Source organism: the organism of the source record quoted next, unplaced genomic scaffold (assembly GCF_019419815.1).
Source record: "Pyrus x bretschneideri cultivar Hongxiangsu unplaced genomic scaffold, Pyrus_bretschneideri_v1 Contig56, whole genome shotgun sequence".
NCBI classification, from domain to species: Eukaryota; Viridiplantae; Streptophyta; class Magnoliopsida; order Rosales; family Rosaceae; genus Pyrus; species Pyrus x bretschneideri.
The window spans coordinates 1,397,401-1,421,809 of NW_025999794.1; the positions used below are offsets into that span (position 1 = coordinate 1,397,401).

Genomic DNA, 24,409 nt, shown 5'->3' on the forward strand with positions numbered 1-24,409 from the left:
GGTTTTAAATTTTATAGGCCGGTTGGTGATGAATTGTGTCCCCATCTGCTCGATCTGTCAGGACTCCGGACTCCGGACTCGATACCGCAGTGGGAAGCTGAGAAAAGCAAACTGGGACGGCGGTGGTCCACGGTTACTTTTGCTGAAAGGGACGCATCAACCACGCGTCTGGTATATTATTAATTAGCACATGAGAGATTCTCTCGTGCCGTTAATTTAGCACTTGTCGATCATCTGTTCCATGAACGACATATTTTTTTAAATACGTAATAAATATTTATTATACAATAATATTTTTGAAAGTAAATCTTGATTACATGTACAAGCATGCACGCTCACATCGGTAATTTTAGAGTGTGTGTATATTACAGTCCAACTTAAACATTACTGTTTCCAACCACCAAAACTAATTTGAACGCTAAAAGGATGTGAAGCGAGTCCTACGTCGGAGGAGAAAACAATAACTTAAGATTTAAATCCAGGCGGTTCACTTATAATTGCATCAGGGTCTTGAGATAAAATCCTATACCCAATACCATCTAGGATAGTTAGCCTCGTTGGTTAAGTTGAAAATAATATTAGTGCATGGTTTTAAGATAAAAACCTATGCTTCGATATCATCCACAGTACTAGGTTTGGATAATTAAATTGGAACAATATAAGTGCACTTTGGACTTGAAAGTAGAAAGTTGTCTATAAGTTTGAACTGAGTGTCATTGAACTAGACCTGATAATTTCTTACACAACTCGTAAATAACATGAAAATAACAGGTTTCGAATCAACACGATAACTAATGGGATCGTTATCGGTTCACACGATAAGAACCCGTTAATAACGGATACTTAACAAGTTTACACGAGGATGACACGCAGGTAACCTGTTTCGGCACGTTAAGAAAAAAGTTACTTTAATGATTTTATTTTTTTAAAGTACTAAAAATACTTAGTATAAAATACAATAGCCATAGTTTGTATATATTGTGTATTAAATATGTATTATTGTATTATTATTATTATTATAATAAATTTTAAAAAATTAAGTTTTATTTATTTACTTATTTTTATAATAGACTATAGGTAAAGAGTGACAACCCGTCCCTAATTCTACGATTTTATAAATTTTTAAAAGTATGAATTGACGAAAATGCCCTTAGAGGCAAGGATGTTGATTTTCGTTGACCAATGGATTGTAAGATGTATGAAACATTCTTGTAGTATATTCTCGTAGTGCTAGTCGCTAGGAACGCATGGGTACAAGCAGATTTGAATTTGGAACAAAAACAAGATATTACGGAATTCGAAATGTAAGGATATTTTGGTAATTTCACAAACGGAGATATTTCTTCACTTTAGGCCTCTACATGACTGACATGTGGTGCCCTTTTTCTTTCCCCTACCGTGATCTCTCCCTCTAGAACTCTCTCTCTCATCTCTACCCTTTTCTCTCATCTCCAGCAAGCATATACACAGACAACAACCACAAAGACCACACCATCATCACCACCATTTGGATCCCCCCTCTCCCTCACCTCTCTGTGATGCGAGAATTATACGCACTCAAATTAAACCCTCTTTTTATCAATTGTAGTAAGTATGTAAGTAGGGATCGTTCTGGACCGGGGATTAGGAGGGATTGTTAATCACTTGGATTTGACTCAAAAACGTAAAAACACAATATAAGACACCAAATTAAACCATATTCTAAAAACACAAACTAAATTGATTTCTAACTACTATGACTCAACAAAGTAAAAGGGGGGGGATTGAGGTTTGGATGAATTCAAACTAAAATGGATAGATTGGAAAGAAAACAAATTGTAAATACGAATTTGACGGAAATGAATGGATGGGAAGCTAGCTAAGGGGTTCATCTCCACACATGTTATACTTGCATACAAAATGATTTCTAATTGCTTTTCAATAAACCATGAATTCTCAACACCCCGGGTCAATTAGGTCCGTTTAAATTAACCGTCAAGTTTTCCTTAAGTTAATGAATTGGATGATTGCATACGACAACCCAAAGCATTCCCCACAAGTTCCCTACATGAATTGCATAATAGAGATACAAGCAAGAATCATTAAGTTCTTTGAAAACCATAAGTGTTGACGAGGCATTCGTTACTATGATTGCATGAAACTTATGCCAAGAATTTACTTAACGCGATTGTTTATAAGCAACCTCCACTACTTGTGAATATAAGTTCAAAACTATTAGGTGAAACTCACTTATATTCTAGCGTCATATTCATGCATGAAAATTAAGCGTGCACTCTCAATAAACATACATAAATAAGTTATCAATCAAACAGTTAAACAAATTGAATTCACAACTTATGAAACGTAATTAGAAGTAATCAAATCATATTGCAAGCATAAACATATATTTCGAATCCCCCCTTAGCCAAGGGGGGGTTTAGTTCCTCATACGTACAAGACAAAGAGAATTGAAATTAAACTTTGAAATCGAGGAAAAGCAACACCTAAAAATTCCAACAACTCAAACTTGAATTGTATGAACGTTTAGGCACTCTTCTCCTCCTCTTCGTTGTGGCACAAGGTCTAAGGATAGGTTGATGGTTGGATAGTGTTTTGGAGGGTTGGGGAGTGGTGGAAATAGAAGAGAAGAATGATAGAAATGGAGTGGAGGCCATGGCAAGGGAATTTCAGGATGGATCTTTGTGTTGTGTTGTGTGTTGTTGTGGTATTGTTTAATCACAAATGAATGGGAATGCAAGGGTTTTTATAGGAGGAATGGAGGTGTATATGGCTGTTTGTTTAGGATGCATATGGCTAGTTAATGATGGAAAAACAGCTAGGAAAGCATGTGAAAGCTGGAATTGCATGTGGCAAGGTGTGTGTATGTGCTGGAATGGTGTGTGAAGGCCACGGCAAGGCTGTTTTCTTGCTGATTTTCTGGCTACATGATGAAGGGTTAATAAATAATGCATGTAGGTGGCTGCAATGATGAAGAGTGAGAGCTGGAAAGGGTATGAAATGCACGGCAAAGATGTTAATGGTGCTGAAAATGCATGTGAAAGCTGGAAATGGGATGGGTAGCCACGACATTGAGTGTGGATGAGCTGGAAATGCATGTGAATGCATGCTGGAATTGCATGTGAATGATAGCTAGGGTGTGTGATGATGAATGTGAAGGAAGATTTGTGAAAAACATGTTCATTTAAGCAACATCAATAGCATGCAATTAACAATTAAAGGGGGAATCATGCTTGTATGCACTTAAAAACAAAACATTTACCCATGAAATTCAAAGCCTAGTAGATAGGTGAACCAAGACTCAACTCAAAACAAAGTGAGTTGAGAAATCAATACCTTTGTAGATTCCTCTTTGCATAAGCAAAGGCTAATCACCCAAAGAGAGGGCCTTCATTCCTTGCATCTTAGATCCATGGATTTGGATGGATGAAAAGGTTTCTCCAAGTTCCCAAAATTGAGAACCTCTAATGATTCATCACCAAGGCATAATGAAGAAGAAATGAGTGACCTTGGAGGAGTTTGATTGCTAGATGATCCCTCCAAGGTGGCCTAAATTTTAGAGAGAAAGGAGAGCTTGTGTTCTCATCCTTTCCCCAAAAATTACCATATGTAAATTTTAGGCTATAAAGTCCTTTATATAGTCCCTTCAAATAAGTGACCTAATGGACCAAAAGCCCTATTCTTCTAATCATGGCCGGCCATAGGGTTTATTGGGCTTTCAAGCCCTTTGTTTATTCAAGTTGTTGTTGGAAATGTGCCCTAAAACCAATCATATGATGATACTTTACGGACATTTCAAACTAATGTAGTTTAAATGTAAAGGGCAAAGATTATTGTTTGAGCCGTCTCATATAAATGTTATATGCTTAAACGATAAGTCCAAGGAATATGTGATTGGAAGAATGCGATCTAAAGAAGTTAGATTCATGAGACCATTCTTTCGTTGACACATCCTAAACGTTCCTGATCATAGGATTGTCAATTGGGCATTGACAGTCCGTTAAGATCAGTACGTGCTATGTCTTCTCTCAGGGAGAGTGACTAGTCTCGAGTCATTGGTGTGTGTGACATCAAGACAAGTACGTAGGTGCTCAATAGAGAATGAGTTCACTAAACACGATCAACAAAGAGTTCTCATATTCATGTCACATGAGAACTCATGGTTGGGATAATGCAAATTAGTCTTTTGACCTGAGGCATCACAGTTGTCTTGTGGTTAGGTCCTTAATCTTTGATTATGTCAAAGTCACTCTATCAGGGTGTCCACGGCATCGTCGGGGTTAAGCCACTTAGCCATGGAGGCAAGTGAATGCGCAACAAGGGATCTCTAACCTTCAAACTGTTTGAGGGAGAATACTCTATGATATGATTTAGAATCTCTGGCCAGAGTATGAATGAGATGTTGGAATGCGTTCCAGATCACATTCAAGGTAATCATATAAGTACAAGATTCACATTGGATAGTAGACATGAATAAACTATCAAACCAAACAATGTGGTCAAGAGTATTGTATTAGAGAAAGACCGTATTGCATTTGTAATCCTAAAACTGAATAGGTTCTCCACCTCTTCTGATTAGCTTGGGTAACCATGACATGCTGCTAGGCGTCAACCATGGTTTGTGGAAGCCCTAAAAGTGTATTATCACTAACGGGAGAATTGAAAGTAAGTTTCAATTCACAATCGATTTGAAAGAGTTTGAATCGCCCACTGCCTCGCTAAAAGGAACCTAATGGATCGTACACCGTGTAAGGTAGAGATTGAAGATTCAACGGAGATGAGTAAGAATAATTAAATGGTTTAATTATTTATGGCAAGGATTAATTAATATGATTATTAATCAAACGAATAAGTTCGTTAAAAGACCTCGGGATAGTTTTGGACCTTAAGGCCCAATGGGCTTCGAACGTCAAGTCCATTGACTTAAGTTGTATGACAACTTAATGAATAATGATTCACAAAGGCCCAAATAGCCCAATAAATCCCTAAGGCCGGCCATGTTAGAGAAAGAGTGGGTTTTGACTTATTTACAAGTTTGCCACTCAAATGAATTAAGGTATAAGTGTGACTTAATAGCCAAAATTCATTAAGGGTTATTTTGGGGGAAAGGATGAGAACACAAGCTCTCTTTTCTCTCTAAAATTTCAGCCACCCTTGAGGAAAACATCTAGCAATCTTACTTCCTCAAGGTCACTCATTTCTTCTTCAATCTTACCTTGGTGTGGAGACTTAGAGGTTCTCAATTTTGGGAACTTGGAGAAACCTTTTCATCCATCCAAATCCATGGATCTAAGATGCAAGGAATGAAGGCCCTCTCTTTGAGTGATTAGCCTTTGCTTATGCAAAGAGGAATCTACAAAGGTATTGATTTCTCAACTCACTTTGTTTTGAGTTGAGTCTTGGTTCACCTATCTACTAGGCTTTGAATTTCATGGGTAAATGTTTTGTTTTAAGTGCATACAAGCATGATTCCGCCTTTAATTGTTAATTGCATGCTATTGATGTTGCTTAAATGAACATGTTTTTCACAAATTTTCCTTCAGTTGTCATACAACTTGAGTTAATGGGCTTGACATTCAAATCCCATTGGGCCTTGCGGCCCAAAACTAACCCGAGGTCTTTAACGAACTTATTCGTTTGATTAATTAACATATTAATTAATCCTAGCCTTAGATAAATAATTAAACCATTTAATTATTCTTACTCATCTCCGTTGTTTCTTCAAACTCTACCTTACTCGGTGAACGATCCATTAGGTTCCTTTTAGCGAGGCAGTGGGCGATTCAAACTCTTTGAAATCGATTGTGAATTGAAACTTATTTTCAATTCTCCCGTTAGTGATAATACACTTTTAGGGCTTCCACAAACCATGGTTGACGCCTAGCAGCATGTCATGGTTACCCAAGCTAATCAGAAGAGGTGGAGAACCTATTCAGTTTTAGGATTACAAATGCAATACGGTCTTTCTCTAATACAATACTCTCGACCACATTGTTTGGATTGATAGTTTATTCATGTCTACTATCCAATGTGAGTCTTGTGCTTATATGATTACCTTGAATGTGATTTGGAACACATTCCTAAATCTCATTCATACTTTGGCCAAAGATTCTTAATCATATCATAGAGTATTCTCCCTCAAACAGTTTGAAGGTTAGAGATCCCTTGTTGCGCATTCACTTGCCTCCATGGCTAAGTGGCTTAACCCCAACGATGCCATGGACACCCTCCTGATGGAGTGACTTTGACATAATCAAAGATTAAGGACCTAACCACAAGACAACTGTGATGCCTCAGGTCAAAAGACTAATTTGCATTATCCCAACCATGAGTTCTCATGTGACATGAATATGAGAATTCTTCGTTGATCGTGTTCAGTGAACTCATTCTCTATTGAGCACCTACGTACTTGTCTTGATGTCACACACACCAATGACTCGAGACTAGTCACTCTCCCTGAGAGAAGACATAGCACGTACTGATCTTAACGGACTGTCAATGCCCAATTGACAATCCTATGATCAGGAACGTTTAGGATGTGTCAACAAAAGAATGGTCTCATGAATCTAACTTCTTTAGATCGCATTCTTCCAATCACATATTCCTTGGACTTATCGTTTAAGCATATAACATTTATATGAGACGGCTCAAACAATAATCTTTGCCCTTTACATTTAAACTACATTAGTTTGAAATGTCCGTAAAGTATCATCATATGATTAGTTTTAGGGCACATTTCCAACAGTTTAGCAGGCTCGTCATCGTCTTTGCTTGAAGATGGCACGGTTTGCCCTTTTTGCTTTGCTTTTTAGGCATGGCTTGCCACTCTTGTTTTTTAGGTGCTGCTTTGCTCGTGGATTTGATCTCTTCTGGAAGAGGTTCAGGCACCATGTTTTTGGGAGAAGGCGAAACATTGCCCGTCATCATTTCATCAAGTCTCACGGCAATGGAGGAGGAGAAGCTTGTGAGGGTGCTGCGAGAACACAAAACGGCCATAGGGTGGACTTTGGCCGACATTAAAGGAATAAGCCCTACCACATGCATGCACCGTATACTTCTTAAGGAGGGGACTAAGCCATCCCGAGAGGCTCAACGCCGTCTCAACCGTCCGATGATGGAAGTGGTGAAGAAGGAAATAATCAAGCTTTTGGATTGCGGAGTGATCTACCCTATCTCCGATAGCCGTTGGGTCTCTCCAGTTTAAGTCGTTCCCAAGAAGTCCGGAGTAACTGTTATCAAGAATGATGAGAATGAGCTCGTGCCTACACGCATTCAGACTGGATGGCGAGTATGTATCGATTACCGGAAGCTAAATGCCATGACTAGGAAAGATCACTTTCCTTTGCCATTCATCGACCAGATGCTCGAAAGGTTAGCCGGTCATGCTTTTTACTGTTTTCTTGATGGATACTCTGGATATAACCAAATTGTGATAGCCCCGGATGATCAAGAGAAGACCACATTCACATGTCCCTTTGGAACATTTGCTTATCGTCGCATGCCATTTGGCTTATGCAACGCATCGGCCACTTTCCAAAGGTGTATGGTAAGTATATTTTCCGATTTTGTTGAAAAGATCATTGAAGTTTTCATGGATGATTTCAGTGTTTTTGGGAGTTCATTTGATAATTGCTTGGATAATCTGACCTTAATTTTGAAACGATGTGTTGAAACTAACCTTGTCTTGAATTGGGAGAAATGTCACTTTATGGTGAAACAAGGTATAGTTTTAGGACATATTGTTTCAGAAAAAGGAATTGAAGTAGATAAATCAAAAATAGACCTTGTACGTCACTTACCCTCTCCTACTTCGGTTAAAGAGGTACGTTCGTTTCTTGGCCATGCAGGGTTCTATAGGCGTTTTATCAAGGACTTCTCCAAGATGTCCAACCCTCTTTGCCAATTGCTTCAAAAAGATGTGCCATTCAAGTTTGATGAAGAGTGTAATTCGGCATTTAACCAACTCAAGGAGAAGCTAGTCTCGGCCCCCATTATTGTACCTCCAGATTGGAGCCTTCCGTTCGAGCTCATGTGCGATGCATCCGACTATGCATTAGGAGCTGTTCTAGGACAAAGAAGAGACAAGCGGCCGCATGTCATATACTATGCCTCTCGGACTCTCAATGATGCCCAATTGAACTACTCCACGACGGAAAAAGAACTTCTAGCTGTGGTTTTTGCTTTAGATAAATTCCGTTCATATTTAATTGGTACTAAAGTAATCGTTTATTCTGATCATGCAGCTTTGAGGTACTTGCTCACGAAAAAGGAAGCAAAGCCGAGGCTTATCCGTTGGATTCTTCTTCTTCAAGAATTTGATATTGAAATCCGGGATAAGAAAGGAAGCGAGAATGTAGTGGCTGACCATTTAAGCCGAATGATCCACGAGGAGCATGAACATGCCGTACCTATCCCTGAAACTTTTCCCGATGAGCAGCTGCTATCCATTGAGGTAAGTGAACCATGGTATGCAGATTTAGTGAATTACTTGGTGGCTAAACAATTTCCAAATGAACTAAACAAGCACCAACGTGATAAGCTTAAAAATGATGCACGTTTCTATGTTTGGGATGACCCTTATTTGTGGAAGTATTGCTCAGATCAAATTGTACGTAGATGTGTGCATGATTCTGAATTTCACTCAATTCTAAGCTTTTGTCACACATATGCATGTGGTGGTCATTTTGGCACACAACGCACTGCCCTCAAGGTTCTAGAGTGTGGTTTTTATTGACCGACTATATTTAGGGATGCTAGAATCTTTTGTATGTCTTGTGATCGTTGCCAACGAATGGGTAACATAGGTACCAAGGACCAAATGCCGCAAACCCCTGTCTTTAATGTTGAAATTTTTGATGTTTGGGGCATTGATTTCATGGGCCCTTTCCCTCCATCTTATGGTTTCACTTATATCTTGCTAGCCGTTGATTATGTTTCTAAATGGGTGGAAGCAAAAGCCACCCGTACTAACGATTCTAAGGTGGTTGCAGATTTCGTGAAAACTAACATTTTTGCTAGGTTTGGAATGCCGAGAGTAATCATAAGTGATGGAGGGTCTCACTTTTGCAATCGGACCATTGAGGCGTTGCTAAGAAAGTACCATGTCAACCATAAGGTCTCCACACCTTACCATCCTCAAACAAATGGCCAAGCCGAGGTGTCTAACCGAGAAATCAAACAAATTTTGGAGAAGACCGTTGGACCAACAAGGAGGGATTGGAGCTTACGTTTAGATGATGCACTGTGGGCATATCGTACGGCGTACAAAACACCCATTGGGATGTCACCTTTTCGGCTCGTCTATGGTAAGCCATGTCATTTGCCCGTAGAGTTAAAGCACAAGGCACATTGGGCCGTGAAGACTTTCAACATAGACATAGATGCAGCGGGAGTTCATAGGAAGCTCCAATTGAATGAACTTGAGGAGATTCGGAATGAAGCCTATGAGAATGCCCGGATGTACAAAGCCAAGACCAAAGCATTCCATGATAAAATGATTCGAACCAAGACCTTCACAGTTGGGCAGAAAGTGTTACTTTTCAACTCTCGCCTACGTTTGTTTCCTGGTAAGTTGCGTTCTAAATGGATTGGCCCGTTTGTTGTTACTAACGTTTTACCTTATGTTGCAGTCCACATAAAAAGCTTAAGGAATGGCGTAGAATTTAAGGTGAACGGGCATCGGTTGAAGCCATATTACGAGCATGGTGTGGGGCAAGTGGTGGAAGACATTCCTTTCCATTCCATGGGCTCAAATGAAGATTGAAGAGAGTACTCGTCCGGCTGCAAGACGTAAAAGAAAGCGCTACTTGGGAGGCAACCCAATACAGTAAATAAAACAAAGCTTGTTCATTGATTTTTTTTTGATAAATTACAATTGTATTTAAACATGGCAGAAAGATGGAGTCTTTACAAAGGTTGTGTACGTGAGGCCCCACTACGTGGCAACACTCTCGGAGCAAGAGGTCTCGGAGCTGGAGGTCTCGGAGCAAGAGGTATTGGAGCAGAAGGCATTGGAGCAAGAGGCATCGGAGCGGGAGGCACCGAAGATAGATCATTCAAGGCCCCAAACCTTGGTGGAACGCTGGATGACCCAGGAAAAATGTGCCTTTGGAAGAAAGCCGCAAGCTTTTGACGGTCATCAAGCTCATCAAGCTTCCTCTTCATGCCTGTAGAATAATTGTTGGCAAGCACGTGCAGACTTCGATTCTCGTGCTTAAGCTGTCTGATCTCCTGCTTAAGACTCTCCACCTCCGCCATCAAGGATTCAACCTGACGGGAGCGAGCAAGAAGGCGTTGGCCCATGTTGGACACAGATCCAGCGCACTGAACACTCAGAGCCAGGGATTCTTGAACGGCCAACTCATCGGACCGTCCTGAAAGCAGCTGACTGTCTTTGGGAGTGAGGAGGTTCCGAGCCACTATCGTAGCCGTTGTGGGATCCGTCATCACAGAGTCCTCATCTGTAAGAGGGCCATGAGAAGATAAGAAAGACGGGCACCATACCTTACCCTGACGAGGCGCGACCGGATCACTGCTTAGACTCAAATCTAAGCAAAGGTTCGATGGGTTGGATGAGCTAGCCATTGTTCAAGAAGTTAAAAGAGAAGGGTTGGATGAAGGAAAATCTCGACGGGCCAAAGATGATTTTTGGGAAGTCTTCAAAGTGTGCAGATAGAGGTGATCGATCACCTCTATTAAAGGAGAGGCGTTCACCGATTCAGAAATGAAGAGACACCACTCTTCAAAACCGGAATTTCCGGCGTAAAGATCGCCAGCTCGTCAGACGCAATCCCGGCTTTTCAGAAAGCGTGTGTAACTTTGTCAAAAGCTCCCAGCTTTTCAGAAGACGCGTGGAAGGCGAGAAATCTGCTGCACACTTTAGCCGACAAACGTGGGTGACAAAGCCGAAAGCTCCAGGCTTTTCAGAAAGCGTGTGCCACTTTGTCAAAAGCTCCCGGCTTTTCAGAAGACGCGTGGAGGTAATTTCTGCATCCGCATTGCCACTTGCCATTACAATTCCTATATACATCAACATTCATGGCAAGGCATACACCCAGAAGCGCATGATTTTCCTTCTCGGCCGAGAATGTAAATGCAACCAACCGGCACAAACATGCTCAGTTTTCTCCTTCTCTTGAGAACACACTTTCAACCATGGATGTATCCCCCAAAGAAGATACCAAAGGCCCGGAGAACAAAGGAGGCAAGAGGAAACGGTGTATCGAAGCATGTCGATTCATTTGTTGCCTCCTCGAAAGCAAAGGTATTTCATATCATCAAGGGCGAAAGCAAAGGTATCTCATATCATGCTCTTTCCCTGTCTTTTCCTTTGTCCTTGATATTACTTGCATGGCAAAGTGAAAGAAGCAATCAGCCGGCACTTGGAGTCTATCTAGACTCTATTCCCTGGTTGCTTACCTAGCTTTGCTGAGCTATCCTCTAACCTCTTCAATACGAATTGGAGAGATTGAACAAAGAAACAGATAAGAGGAGGAAGCTCAGACCTTCGGGGGAGACCAAAAGAATCCTGCTACCCAGTTCAAAAGTAACACAAAGGAAAATCAACGATCGGAGGAAACCAAAAGAATCTCCAGCTTAGTTCAAGAGGAAGCCTGTGGTCAACAAAGGAAGGCCGAGAAAGCACTCCAATTTCAGATTTGCATCTCTAAACTCTTCTCTTGTTAGATACATTCTGCTATGTTTAGTATGTTTAGTTGCTGTTTATGTGCTTACTTTTGTTTGGTGTGTTTTAAGCTTAAAACATTGAGGACAATGTTTGATTTAAGTGTGGGGGGGTAACTAAGTTTATTTGATGCAAATTCGTTGGATTTTATCACCTATCACTTCACATGTTGTTTCTCACTGTTTTAAACTGTTTTAGTGTGTTTTGTTTTATAACTCCGAAAATCACATAAAAATTTGAAAAACATGTTTTGAAAAGCCTAAAAAGAGTGTTTTGAGTCGTTTTTGTGTGTTTGTGTCTTAGGGTACCTTCCAACACAATGATAAGGATTTGGTTTGTAATTGCATGACTTTTAAAAAGAGTTATGAACATAGAGAAAAGTTTGATTTACTCTTGGTATATGCTTGGTTATGGTTATAATGTATGACTTCACATGCAATCATAAAAGAAAAAAAAAATTGTTTTTGTAACATGCTTGAAGGAAGGAACTCAAACAAACGCTACAACCTTGTGAGACTTGAGCCTAAATGTTCTTTGGAGAGTCATTTTCTGTGATTCTTTGTTTTCTAAAGTTGTTGCATGATCTCATTATTCCTTGCTTGGTTGCTACTTAGAATGCAATTGTATCATGATAGAACTAAATGCTAGAACTTATATCCGTTTCATTCAAAGCATGACATTGAATTGCATAACATATATCAAGATGAAGTTGTGTAGTTGCCACCATAGCCAAATAGCCTCACTTCCCATATTTTCGTATATGTTGTAAGTTTTACCCCCGTTGAGCTTTGTTTAGCCTTTATTCTTTGTTAACCCGCATCACCCCTTACCTAGCCTAGAGTAGGACTTTTCTATACACTTGTTCTTAAAGTATAGTGAGCATGACTTAAGTGAATTCCTTTTGAGTACATTATGCAAGAAAATGAGTGTGGGGGAGTAAAAGTTTGTTCTTACGTTTATATGTATGTTTTGAGATTCAAAAGAAATAAGTAAGAATGAACTCACGAGCGTTGATGGTTGAAGAAAGGGTCCAAAAAGTGAATATGGCCCTAAGTTTTGTGTGACTTTCCCTTGGGTGTTCAAAGTTGACTTCTGCGTTCTTAAGGGAATTCTAAGTGCCTGATTCAATACTTTGCTCACTATTGCTTTAAGAATGTTTGTTTATCCTTCACCTTTCATTGTTAGCCAATACCCTAGCCCCGTTACAACCCTTTGACTTCTATCTTGAGTGTTATGTGTTTCAATTTGTGGAGTTTGAACTTGGTATGAGCATATGGTGTCACTGGTTCTCGCATCTAAGTAGTAGCATTCCATTCATGAGATCATATCTAAACATGCTTATTAACTCCAGAAATTGCATTCTTTGTGATACATATATGTGAGTGTTCGTTTTCATGTTTACATCAATCTTCTCACATATGACTAGATTAGGGTGTGTAGTTAGAAAATCTGAGTGAAAATTGAGTGCATATCTTGAAAGGAATTGAGCAAATTCTCTAAGGCATGTTACTACATTCAAAACATGGTTTTAAATGCTTAATTGCGAACTAGTATGTGGTGACTATGATTAAGAATGTACTTAAGGGTAAAGATGGCTAAATTCTGTGGGAATAATGATTTTTAACTTGTCATGTGCATTGGAAATCCTTGAAACGATTGTTGGAAGGTGTAGGTTGTGTTTTACGTGTTTAGTGTCATTTTGTTTATTTGTTTTTATTCTGTTTTGCTCGAGGACTAGCAAAAGTTAAGTGTGGGGGAGTTTGATAGGAGCATATTTAGGCGACTTACTTAGCTTGTTCTCGTACATTTACGTTATGTTTCTTGAGTTATTTTAGTTCTTTATGCTTCTTTTGTGTGTTTTCAGGATTATAAGACATATTTGACGAAAGGATGCATTGTGGAGTGTTTTGGGGCCTTTTTGGAGCACTATTGGGCTAAGGATGGATAGCTTATTCTTGGAACCCAAGTGTTGGATGAAATTGAAGGCCTTGTATGCACTTGAGGACACAAAACAATGGCCCTAACCCAATTACAATCACATTGCCATGGGCTTAACACAAACACCATTCCTTGCCATGCAAGGGGGAGCAATTTGGGTCCATTTCATGCACTTAAACCCTAGCCCAATTACACACCATTGCAGCCCAATCCATTCTTTATCATGCACATTCACCACCAATTCAACCACATGCACTTATTCCTAGGGGTGGGTTCAAAAAACCGAAAACCGAAAAAAACCGAAAACCGAACCGGACCGAGACCGAAAAAAACCGAACCGAAAAAAAAACCGAACCGAAATTGTCAAACCGAACCGAACCGAATCTGACCGGTTCGGTTTCGGTTTTTGAGGCTCGGAAACCGAACCGAACCGAACCGAACCGATATATATATAATTTTTTTGAATATTTATAAATAGTTTAGTCATACAATCATAACAAAACAGAACCTGTTGCCAAGTTGGTTTCAGTGAAACTTTACAAGCATGGAGGCATGGGTTCGAACCCTCATGCCTCCAGGATTTGTGAGATTATTTTTAATTTTTTAAGTTGTTGTAACCCTAACCCTCCCTCCTCCTCCTTATTTTTCATTCCCCTGGCCGCCTGCCTCTTCTCTCTAGACTCTCTTTCCCTCCCTCTCTCTCTGAGACATGGTGGCCTCGTCCTCATCGTTGTCTGAGTACTCCTCGGACTCGTCCTCGTCGTCTTCGTCTTCGTCCTCGTCGTCTTCCTCGGATTCTTACTTTTCCTCCTCTCTTCTTGCTTCGCCAGCTGTTGCTCTGCTGCGTACTCCCTCAGTCTCTCTCCTCTCTCTCCTCTCTCTCGAGGCTGTATATTATTTTGCTTATTCGCAAAGACGCCCTTATACATTAGATAGTCATAATCCATCCACAGCATTTGATGTCGGCTGGCTGATCTACCTCTCGATCTGCTCTCCTCTGCACTGCACTGCTCTGCTCGACTCTATTCGACTCCACTGCGTTCACACCCGCTTGTTCGATCTGCACCGGTAAGTCCAATCTCATCTCCGAAACCCTTATATCTCCCACTTCTCCTCAATTTTGATCCACTTCAGACTCTGAATTCACTCGCTATAAACGGAATTAAACACATTTAATTTTTAAATTTTGCAACTTTAATTTTGGGCTTATGTATGGTGGCTTTAATTTTGTTATCAGAGAGAGAGGGAAGAGTCGAGCTTCTGCAAGGGAGGGTACAACGAGGGGTTTGGGAAACCCTAGCTCTCTTTTAGCAACCTCCAATTGTCCTCTGCTTCTCTCTCTAGCGTTCATCAACATCATCAGGTCTGTCTCTCTACATCTCTCTTTCTCTCTCTATCTCTCTCATATGTTTATACATATTGTTGTGTATCTATATATCTGATTGTAAAGTTGTTAATTTGATTGATTGATTTTATTGGTGAAAGTATTTTTTTTGGTGATCGATTTGTGGGTTTTAATCGTGTCTTGGATCTGGATCCATCTGCTTGATTTGTTCGCAAGTTATGTTCACAATGCTGTGATTCATATGCTTGTTTCGTGCAGAGAATTGGAGGCTGCACAGAAGGTGTTTGATGAAAGTTGTGTGAGAGATTTGGTTTCTTGGAATTCTTTGATTAATGGGTATGTCCGATGTGGGTTGGCATGCGAGGCGTTGAGGATTTATCGGGAAATGGAGGTGGAAGGAGTGATGCCGGATGAAGTTACAATGATTGGGGTGGTTTCTTCGTGTGCTCAACTTGAAGATTTGAGTATCGGGAGACAATTTCATTGGTTGATTGAAGAAAATGGACTAAGTTTGACCATTCCTCTTGCTAATGTGCTTGAAAATGTGAACTTTCATATTTCCATTTTTTTTTCAATTTTGGAGGAAAAAAAAAAAAAAAAAAAAAAAACCGAAAAAAAACCGAAACCGAACCGAAAAAAACCGAACCGAAAAAAAACCGAACCGAGAAAAACCGAAAAAAAAATGAACCGAACCGAACCGAACCGAAATTTCGGTTCAGTTTCGGTTTTAAGAAAAAACCAAACCGAAATAAACCGAACCCAGCCCTACTTATTCCTCCATCATTACACATCATTACACACCATTCCTCCATCATTACACACCAATTACACACCATTGCAGCCCAATCCATTCTTTATCATGCACATTCACCACCAATTCAACCACATGCACTTATTCCTCCATCATCACACACACACTTTGAAGCTAGAAAAATGTGTTCTTGAAGTTCTTGATTATGTTCTTGGTGTTCATGGTTTTGTTTTTTGAAAATAGTTTTATTTAAGTTCATAAATTGTTTTATGGATTTGGATGATATTCTTATCATCAATATTTATTACAAAAGGTTTTTTTAATCCTAGACTTCTTTAGGATATTTTAAAACTTTTTCCCTAATTTTCTTAAAGCAAAATCAACTGCAAGCATAATTTGAATTCTTTTTCTTCTTTATGTTGAAATAATGCAAGGTGGGTGAGACCTACCCACTTCCCCCCTCATTTGGCCGGCCAACTCAAGTGGTTTGTAATCATGAAAAGTTTGGTATTACTTTTAGTATTTATGGTTTGACCCCTAACTTTTTCATATTTGCATTGAGACCCCTACTATTTAAAAATTGAAATGTTTGATTTTAATTTTGTTTAATGTTTAAACTCATCATTGAATTATGCCCATATGCACTAAATCTAATTGTTTATATGTTGCATTCCATTTGATTATTTAATATGATTAAGTAGTTAGAAAATGGGTGACTATGGACTTATGCCTTAAACGATAATTGAGCTATGAGATAAGGCGCTAAAATCAAATTGTTTGAACCTTGGGAATGTGTTTTAATTACTGTTTCAATTGGACCTTGTCACGTTTCGACATTAATCTATCTCTCCCTCTTAGTATGTGTAATTTGTAGGAATTTGTACAAATCGGTTTGTAATTCTTATTACTTCTTAAACTCTTTTAGTTAGTTGATTCCCTCTAGTGCTAGACTAGAGTTTCTTTAACTATTGGTAAGGAGACATAACTAAAAGAGGGTTTTGACATGAGATTCAAGATTAAATGGGTCCAACGCCCTAATAAGCAATGAATGATTGTCTTTCATTTCTAATGGCTCAATGAAAATGTTTTAATTGGATTGAAAAGCACGTAATTAAAATGACACAACCTCCCCGAGATCTTATTCAACAATGTTGGCTCGTTGTTGCAATAACCCAATAAGTCCATGGTCATCCAAGAGCCTAAGATAACTATAAAGTCCAATTTCAAAGGATTGCAAAAACCGTAGTAGTAGTAGTTACTTCCAATATTTGAAAAATTCGTTTTTGATATTGATTTGTTTTTCTCAAAACAAATAGTGGGAGTATCATACGCTACTAAACTATAATGATTTCAATTAGTAGTTATATATATCTCCAATATTTTGAAAAATGTTTTGATATTGATTTGTTTTATGAAAACGAATAGTGGGGATATCATATGCTACTATTTCATTAACTTTGGACTAGTAGTTGTAATAGGACAATTTATTTGAATATGTTTAAATAAATAAAATTGATGAGACCTTAAAATCCCTCAATCAAATACAATATTAAGTTGAAAGCGTAAGAGTGTTTTGAACATTTTTTCGTGGCCTTCCACCATGGTAGGCTCCAATCGTTTATGACTTGTACACCGCCTTCACCCTATCATGGGGGAGTGCAAAGTGCATGCTTATATTCAGGAGGAATCTATTTAAAGACATTTGATGTGGTGAAAATAGGCAACGAGTGTAACCAACATCGTATCATCGTGAGGTTATACTTGGATCCCTATCTAAACCGGCATGGTGGGTAAGAACTTAACTAAGAAGAAATGGTGCCAACATCGTATCATCGTGAGGCATTATTCTCTAAAGGCCAATAAGATAGGTAATCACAAGAGGTTGTTGTGAATGGGTAAGTGTACCCTCTCATTATTATTTTTGCTAGCCGACATCGTATCATCGTGAGGTGGGCTCGGTAATAGTGAGCCTCCTATAACCTGCTAGGAGCTTTCTTTGAAATCTCCCGGATTCCATCTTGAGGGATATGGAATTTGCCAAAAATGGTGGGTGGTGTCATTCGGTTTAAAGACCCGAATCGTGTGACTTAATCAACAATTAAACTAATTTATTTTATTGTTTATGTATTTAGATATGGTTGGAAGCACATTCGCGAAAATACTCGACAAACATTGCCTAGAGGGGCACAATTTCCCATCATGGTATCGTAATGTCAAGATTCTCCTAACATTGGAGAAGATTATTTACGTACTTGATAAGCCTCTTCCTGACATACCTCTTGGCCCTGAGGCCACAGAGGATGAACGTGCTAAGTATGACAAGCATGTTGAGGATGATACATAAGCCAAGTGCTATCTGTTGGCTTCCATGAATGAGGAGCTACAGAGACAGCACGAGGGCATGGACAGTGCATTTTCCATAATACTCCATCTTACGGAGTTATATGGTGAAGGGACGCGCAACCGTCGCTTTAACACTGTTTGTGAACTTGTGAAGACCAAGATGGTCAAAGGGGCTCCAGTGCATCAACATGTACTGAAGATGATAGGATTCATAGAACAACTGGAGAACCTAGGTACTCCACTTGACGGGGAATTGGCCCAGGACTTTATATTGGCTTCTCTTCCTGATTCATTTTCGCAGTTCGTAATGAACTACAACATGAATAAGATGGATCATACTCTCTCTGAGTTACTAAACATGTTAGTAACTGCTGAGAAAACTATGATGAAAGAGAACGTTGTAGGGACTTCTGCAGTAGCCTACAACAAGCCATCCTCTTCCAAGTCTAAGCCGCAAGGCAAAGGCAAAGGGAAGGAGAAGAAGTCACCCACTCTTAAGCCGAAAGGGGGAGTGAAGAAAAAGAAGGCAATGGAGCCCAAGGGGGCTTGCCACCACTGTGGAAAGGAGGGGCATTGGAAGAGGAATTGCAGGTTATACCTTGCAACTCTTAAGGACAAGCCACAAGGTATGGTTTATGTTCTTATCTTCAATTCTAATTGTTAGATCTTCTAAATATTTATATTTGATATAAAGTGCTAATCACTTATATAATTGTATGTAGGTGGAGGAGCTAAGTAGAAGAAGAACAAGCAAATAAAAGAGTGGAGAAGGGTTCGGTCACCATGTTTTTTGCTTACTACTTGGGAAGTTTGTTTAGGCATTTAAAGATTGTCTTTAAACTTTCTTATTGTGTTAAGAACTTATTATGTGGCTTCATATGATGGAAGACCACTATTAATGCCTAAGTGTTTGAAGGTACTTAAATAAGTCTCTAAATGTTTAGAGATAATTCCTTTTAAGTTAAACATTGTGAATGTTTGTGTTATCATATTAATGTAATGTGATGAATGCCTTCTAATAAATAAAATATTTCCTTAAAGTAATGTTATGAATTGAAGATTGTCTTGTTGTATCCTAGATGAGATACATGATTATAATGATATTAGAAATAAGAAAAACGTTTCTTATATGGTTATCACTTAAACCACAATAATCAAGATCACTCTTGATTCAATTAGTAGTTTTGAACAATTAATTGGACATTCTTAAAATTGTTTTAAAATGTCAAGTGTGTTTAAACCAAAAATTTAAGTGTCTAAATCAATAAAATGTTTAAAGGTTTTAGTCACTTAATAACAAGACATCAACTTAGTGAAGAGTGAAACAAATGAGCTTGAAAGGTTTTAAAGCTACTACACAATGTCCTCAACCCGTATACTCTACGTTTATACAATTTTTGAATGTATGAAATGATTTCTCATTAAAGTCATGAGAAATAGTGGGAGGTGAGAAATTGGATATAAACTTGAATATGATTGGTTTATAGTTGTCTAAATAATAATAGTACTTGACTATTATTGAGAGTTTATAATTTTAATTGTTAAAAGACTCAAGCTCTACAAAACATTAATATTCTATGTTGTGTAACATTCTAAAAAATAGTCTTTGAATGTAGGTTTCGTCAACCTAGCATAAAATGGTTATATGTTGGGAGTTGTCCATCATTCTCTTTTATGAGAACAAGCTAAATAACAAAGCATATGGACAAGTTGATGAAACAAAAGGGAATAGTTTCAAAATGAGTCACAACATATAGTTTAACAACAAGACAATCCGAATTCGTCACCTTATGTAACTATAACGCTCTATGTAGTTTTTTGATAAAGAATTATATCAACCACCTAGAAGGAATGGTTGAGTTTCTATATCCTTAGTAGAAGCCTTGCTTTCACTAAAGACTTGGACAATTCTTATATGACTACATTAAAGTCTTAGTATGACTAAAACTTGAAGAATGGTGTATGACACCATTTAAATGATTCATTTAAATAACTTGTGTTAGCTAGCATTGTTGATAGTCTCAAAATTGTTGAGACATCATTAATAAGCTAATGGATCTCAATGATTGTCAATAGATCCAAAACAAGTTAGTGGGAGCAATATGCATTCAAATCAAGAAAATTTAAGTGTTAAGTTTTGAATGAATGCTAAGTTACAACAAGCCCAATGGGAGTGATGTCATAATTTGAGCAACAAGATATGAATAAAGTCTATTTGATAGACTTGATCAAACCTAGATGTTACTTGAAAAATGACAAGACATGACACGGTTAATTTTAAGTATAGACTTGAAATTGGACTTATTGATATAACAAAGGCTATCTCAAGGAAGTTATATGGGGAAATTAAATCTCAAATGTTGAAGATTTAAGAAAGCATTTTACTATATGATAGAAAAACACTTTCATAACCCTTATAATAAATGTGTCATAAAATCACAAAAGGGACACATGTATGGACTTGTGAGTAAATATCAAAAGGTGAAAAACCACATGGGTTGTCACTTTAAGATATTACTATATCCCAAGATCAGAACCATAGCAACTGAAAGAGTATTATTACCTTTAAGAAAGGAACATCAGAGTGGGACTCTAGAAGCGTGCATTCACTTAGGTTATGAACCAAAGTGAAAATAATCCATTTTAAACAAATGGAACTTCATAATGAATGAAGTACTAATCGTATGAATATATTGATAGTATTGTACTACAATGGTCTCAAGGATTGGAGCAAAGTTTGTATAAAGAATACAAACGAAATATATGTCGATATATTGTTTTAGAAACTGCTTCAAAAGGTGTTTTGAATGGAAGGGGTTCTTTTAGAACCAATGATTGAATCCAAACCATAAGGTCGTTATTAGGATACTACGACGTAATGGGGCGATAGCTCAAGCCATGGAATCAAGGTCTCATCAAAGTATTCGAACACAAGAAAGAGACATCATCAAAATGTTTTAGAAACATTTGATAAGTAAATCCTTTTTTTTTTAAATTAAAAAAAAAGGTGATTAAATACATAACCAAGTTAACCTACGAGCATAAGCTCACTCAACTAGCATGTATAAGATACACTAGTGATTGACTTTAGTGCAAGTGGGAGATTGTTGGAAATATGCCCTGAAAGTCAATCTTTGGAAGAAACCTTTCAGGACAATGAATTGATGTATATATGACTCTTATACATCGGAAGGCAAAGATACTAATTAGGACTATCTCAAAGAACAAAATATGTCCTAAATAGTGAATCCATGGACAATGGATCGATGGAAGAAGTAACCTAATGATGTTAGATTACAGAGACCTTCTTCTCATAACCATCATGTCCAAAAAGGTTCCTGGTCATAAGGATTGTCGGAGGGATACTGACAATCCATAGACTGGTACATACTATGTCCGCTTCAATTGGAAGGATGGAAAGTCTCATCCCATTCGTGTAGCGACACTAAGACAAGCATGTAGGTGCTCATTAAGGGAATGAGTTCACTGAACACAATCGAACGAGAGTACTTGCATGGAGGTCTACTCACATGTCAAGCAAGTAACTCTAATGGTTGGAATAATGTAAGTAATCCTTTGACCTGAGGCATCGTCGTTGTCTTGTGGTTAAGTACTTAATCTTTGATTATGTTAAAGTCATTCCATACGCGAGTGTCCAAGGCATCGTTGGGGTTAAGCCACTTAGCCATGAAGGCAAGTGAATGCGCAACAAGGAATCTCTAATCCTCGATAAGAAAGGATGAATACTCTAAGATATGATTCGGGAATCTTCGGCCGAAGTATCGAGCGTAATAAAGGAAAGCGTTCCTATACGTCTCAAATGAATCGTATAAGAAGGAATAATCACATTAGGGGTTTGACATTATAAATTCCATACCCTAGTGATGTGATTGAGAGTATTGTTTTAGAGAAGGATCGAATTACATTGTAATTCCAACTGAATAGGTTCTCCGAATAAACTTCTACATTAGCTTGGGTAGCCATGATATATGTTTAGATGTCACTCATGGCTTGTGAGTTCTTCAAGATGATTAAATGTAGTCATCAAAGAAGAAGGTGAATTAAAAGTAAGTTTTAAATCACTAAGTGGATGGATTAAATATAATCAATTGGATTGGTGCCAATCACCTCACTGCCTTGCTAATTAGAACCTAAAAGATTGTTCACCAATACACTCTTGTAGTGAGTAACTAATGGATGATGGAAATAATTAATTGGATTAATTAAGTGTTTTGATTAATTTAGAAAGTCTAAAGAAATCATAAAAGCGATAAAGATCGTTTTGGGCTTAAAGAAACGTTCGGGTTTAATTAGGCCCATTGGGCCAAAACCCATTGGGCTTTTATTCAAGCATTGGATGACTTGAAATAATTAAAAGCCCAAAGCCCAAACCAAACACACATGGCCGGCCAAAGAGAGGAGAGAAGGTCAATTGTTGACTTGTTTCTTTATGTAATAAAAGGAACATAATAATGAAAGAAGAGTTAGTGTGTTTTAGATTATTCAAAACACAAAAGAGAAGAGAATATCAAACTCTCTCTAACAACAAAGGCCCGGCCACCATGGGGGAGTTTTAGCTAATCATTTCATCACCCCTTTGGTTATTCCTTCATCCTTCTCACTACACTAGTGGGTGAGGATCTTTAGAGGTTTTCAATTTTGGAAACTTGAAGAGGACCTAGGAGCACTCATTCTCAACAAAGTGGAGGAGGCAAGGAGGGAGGCTAGGCTCAAGGAGTTCAAGGAGCAAAGAGCTTGGAGGTGGTCAATCCTTGGTCTAAGATCTAGATCAAGAGGTATAAAACTACTCCTAAACTTTGTTCTTCAATAAATTGTTTTTGATGCATCATATATAAACCTATGCATCTTGAAGGGGATTTGCATGACTATAGCTTTGATAAAATGTATGACATGCTTCCGTTGCTTTCGTATATAAATTTTGAATTGTATATGCATGCTAGTCACTAGAAATCCCACATGAATCTCATATTTTCCCTTCAGAAGCACCAATGGCACACAGGTTTGCATTTGAGGCTCTCGATCGAACGTTGAAAGATATAATGGGCGTTGACCTACCATATGGAGGAAAGGTCATAATCTTTGGAGGAGATTTTCGACAAGTTCTTCCAGTTGTTCCAAAAGGTACAAGATCTGAATTGATGCAAGCAAGTATGATTAATGCTTCATTTTGGGAACACGTGAAAATCATTCGTCTTAGGCATAACATGAGATCCATCAATGATCAAGACTTTTCAGAGTTCTTACTTCATGTTGGTAATGGGGAACAAGAAACTATGATAGACGACATGATGCAATTACCATCATCTATGGTTATTCCATGGAATGGTGAAGAATCTATTGTCCAATTGGTTAATGAAGTTTTCCCCGATTTGGAATGTCATGTATGTGATGCAAGATACTTGGTGGAAAGAGCAATTATAACACCAAAATATGAGGATGCTGACAAAATCAATAAAATGATCATCGATAAATTTTCGGGGATTGAACATATCTTATACTCTTTCGATTCAGTTGAGGACGATGTGAGAAATTTGTATCAACAAGAATTCGTGAATTCAATCTCACCTGGTGGAATGCCCCCTCATCAGTTAACTTTGAAAAAAGGTGCCCCGATAATGCTTTTGAGAAATATCGATCTGAAGATGGGGTTGTGCAATGGTACAAGACTGGCTTGACATGGAGCTTACAATAATCTAATTGATGCCGAAATCTTATCTGGACAATTTGCTGGAACTAGAGTGTTTTTACCAAGAATCTCTTTAAAGACCACAGAAAGCGCAGGACTCCCATTCGAAATGATGAGAAAACAGTTTCCAGTGAAATTGAGTTTTGCACTAACTATAAATAAATCACAAGGGCAGACAATACCAAATGTGGGTATTTATCTACCAGATCACGTATTCAGTCATGGACAATTGTACGTGGCTTTATCAAGAGGAGTTTCAGCGTCTACAACAAAAGTCTTGGTAAAGAAAGGAGAGTTACACGGTAACGAAGGAGTCTTCACAAGAAATGTTGTGTACAAAGATATTTTGCTTCCCTCGAATTCAACATAAGGTTACATTCTTTCTTTTAATGTTTAATTCCCTTTTTCAACTTTTAATGCACTTCAATTACAAATAATGTTAATATTTGATTTTAACCAAACGCATTAAATTTTCAACAGGACGAAATGATATGAGTTCATTATATTTTTTGGTGTCATGTGCATCAAGGTCAATTAAATTTCTCGGATTGTTTTTATACTTTTTATTTAACTTTTAGTTGCAACTAAGTTATAAGGATCTTCTCTGTTATTTATTACTTTTTTTTTTTTTTACATATTCTAGAC

At 38.2% G+C, this 24,409-nt stretch overlaps 2 protein-coding genes across 2 annotated transcripts; both read left to right on the top strand.

The window, feature by feature from the left end:
• The first annotated feature begins 18,385 nt into the window (after positions 1 to 18,385).
• LOC125471061 lies at positions 18,386 to 18,796 on the top strand. The gene is made up of 2 exons (XM_048570926.1): positions 18,386 to 18,683; positions 18,780 to 18,796. The coding sequence occupies exons 1-2, from the start codon at positions 18,386 to 18,388 to the stop codon at positions 18,794 to 18,796; spliced, it is 315 nt and encodes a 104-aa protein (XP_048426883.1).
• A 4,270-nt stretch (positions 18,797 to 23,066) lies between these two features.
• LOC125471062 (ATP-dependent DNA helicase PIF1-like) lies at positions 23,067 to 23,753 on the top strand. The gene has a single exon (XM_048570927.1). It carries the CDS (start codon positions 23,067 to 23,069, stop codon positions 23,751 to 23,753), a length of 687 nt encoding a protein of 228 aa, XP_048426884.1.
• Positions 23,754 to 24,409: the final 656 nt, after the last annotated feature.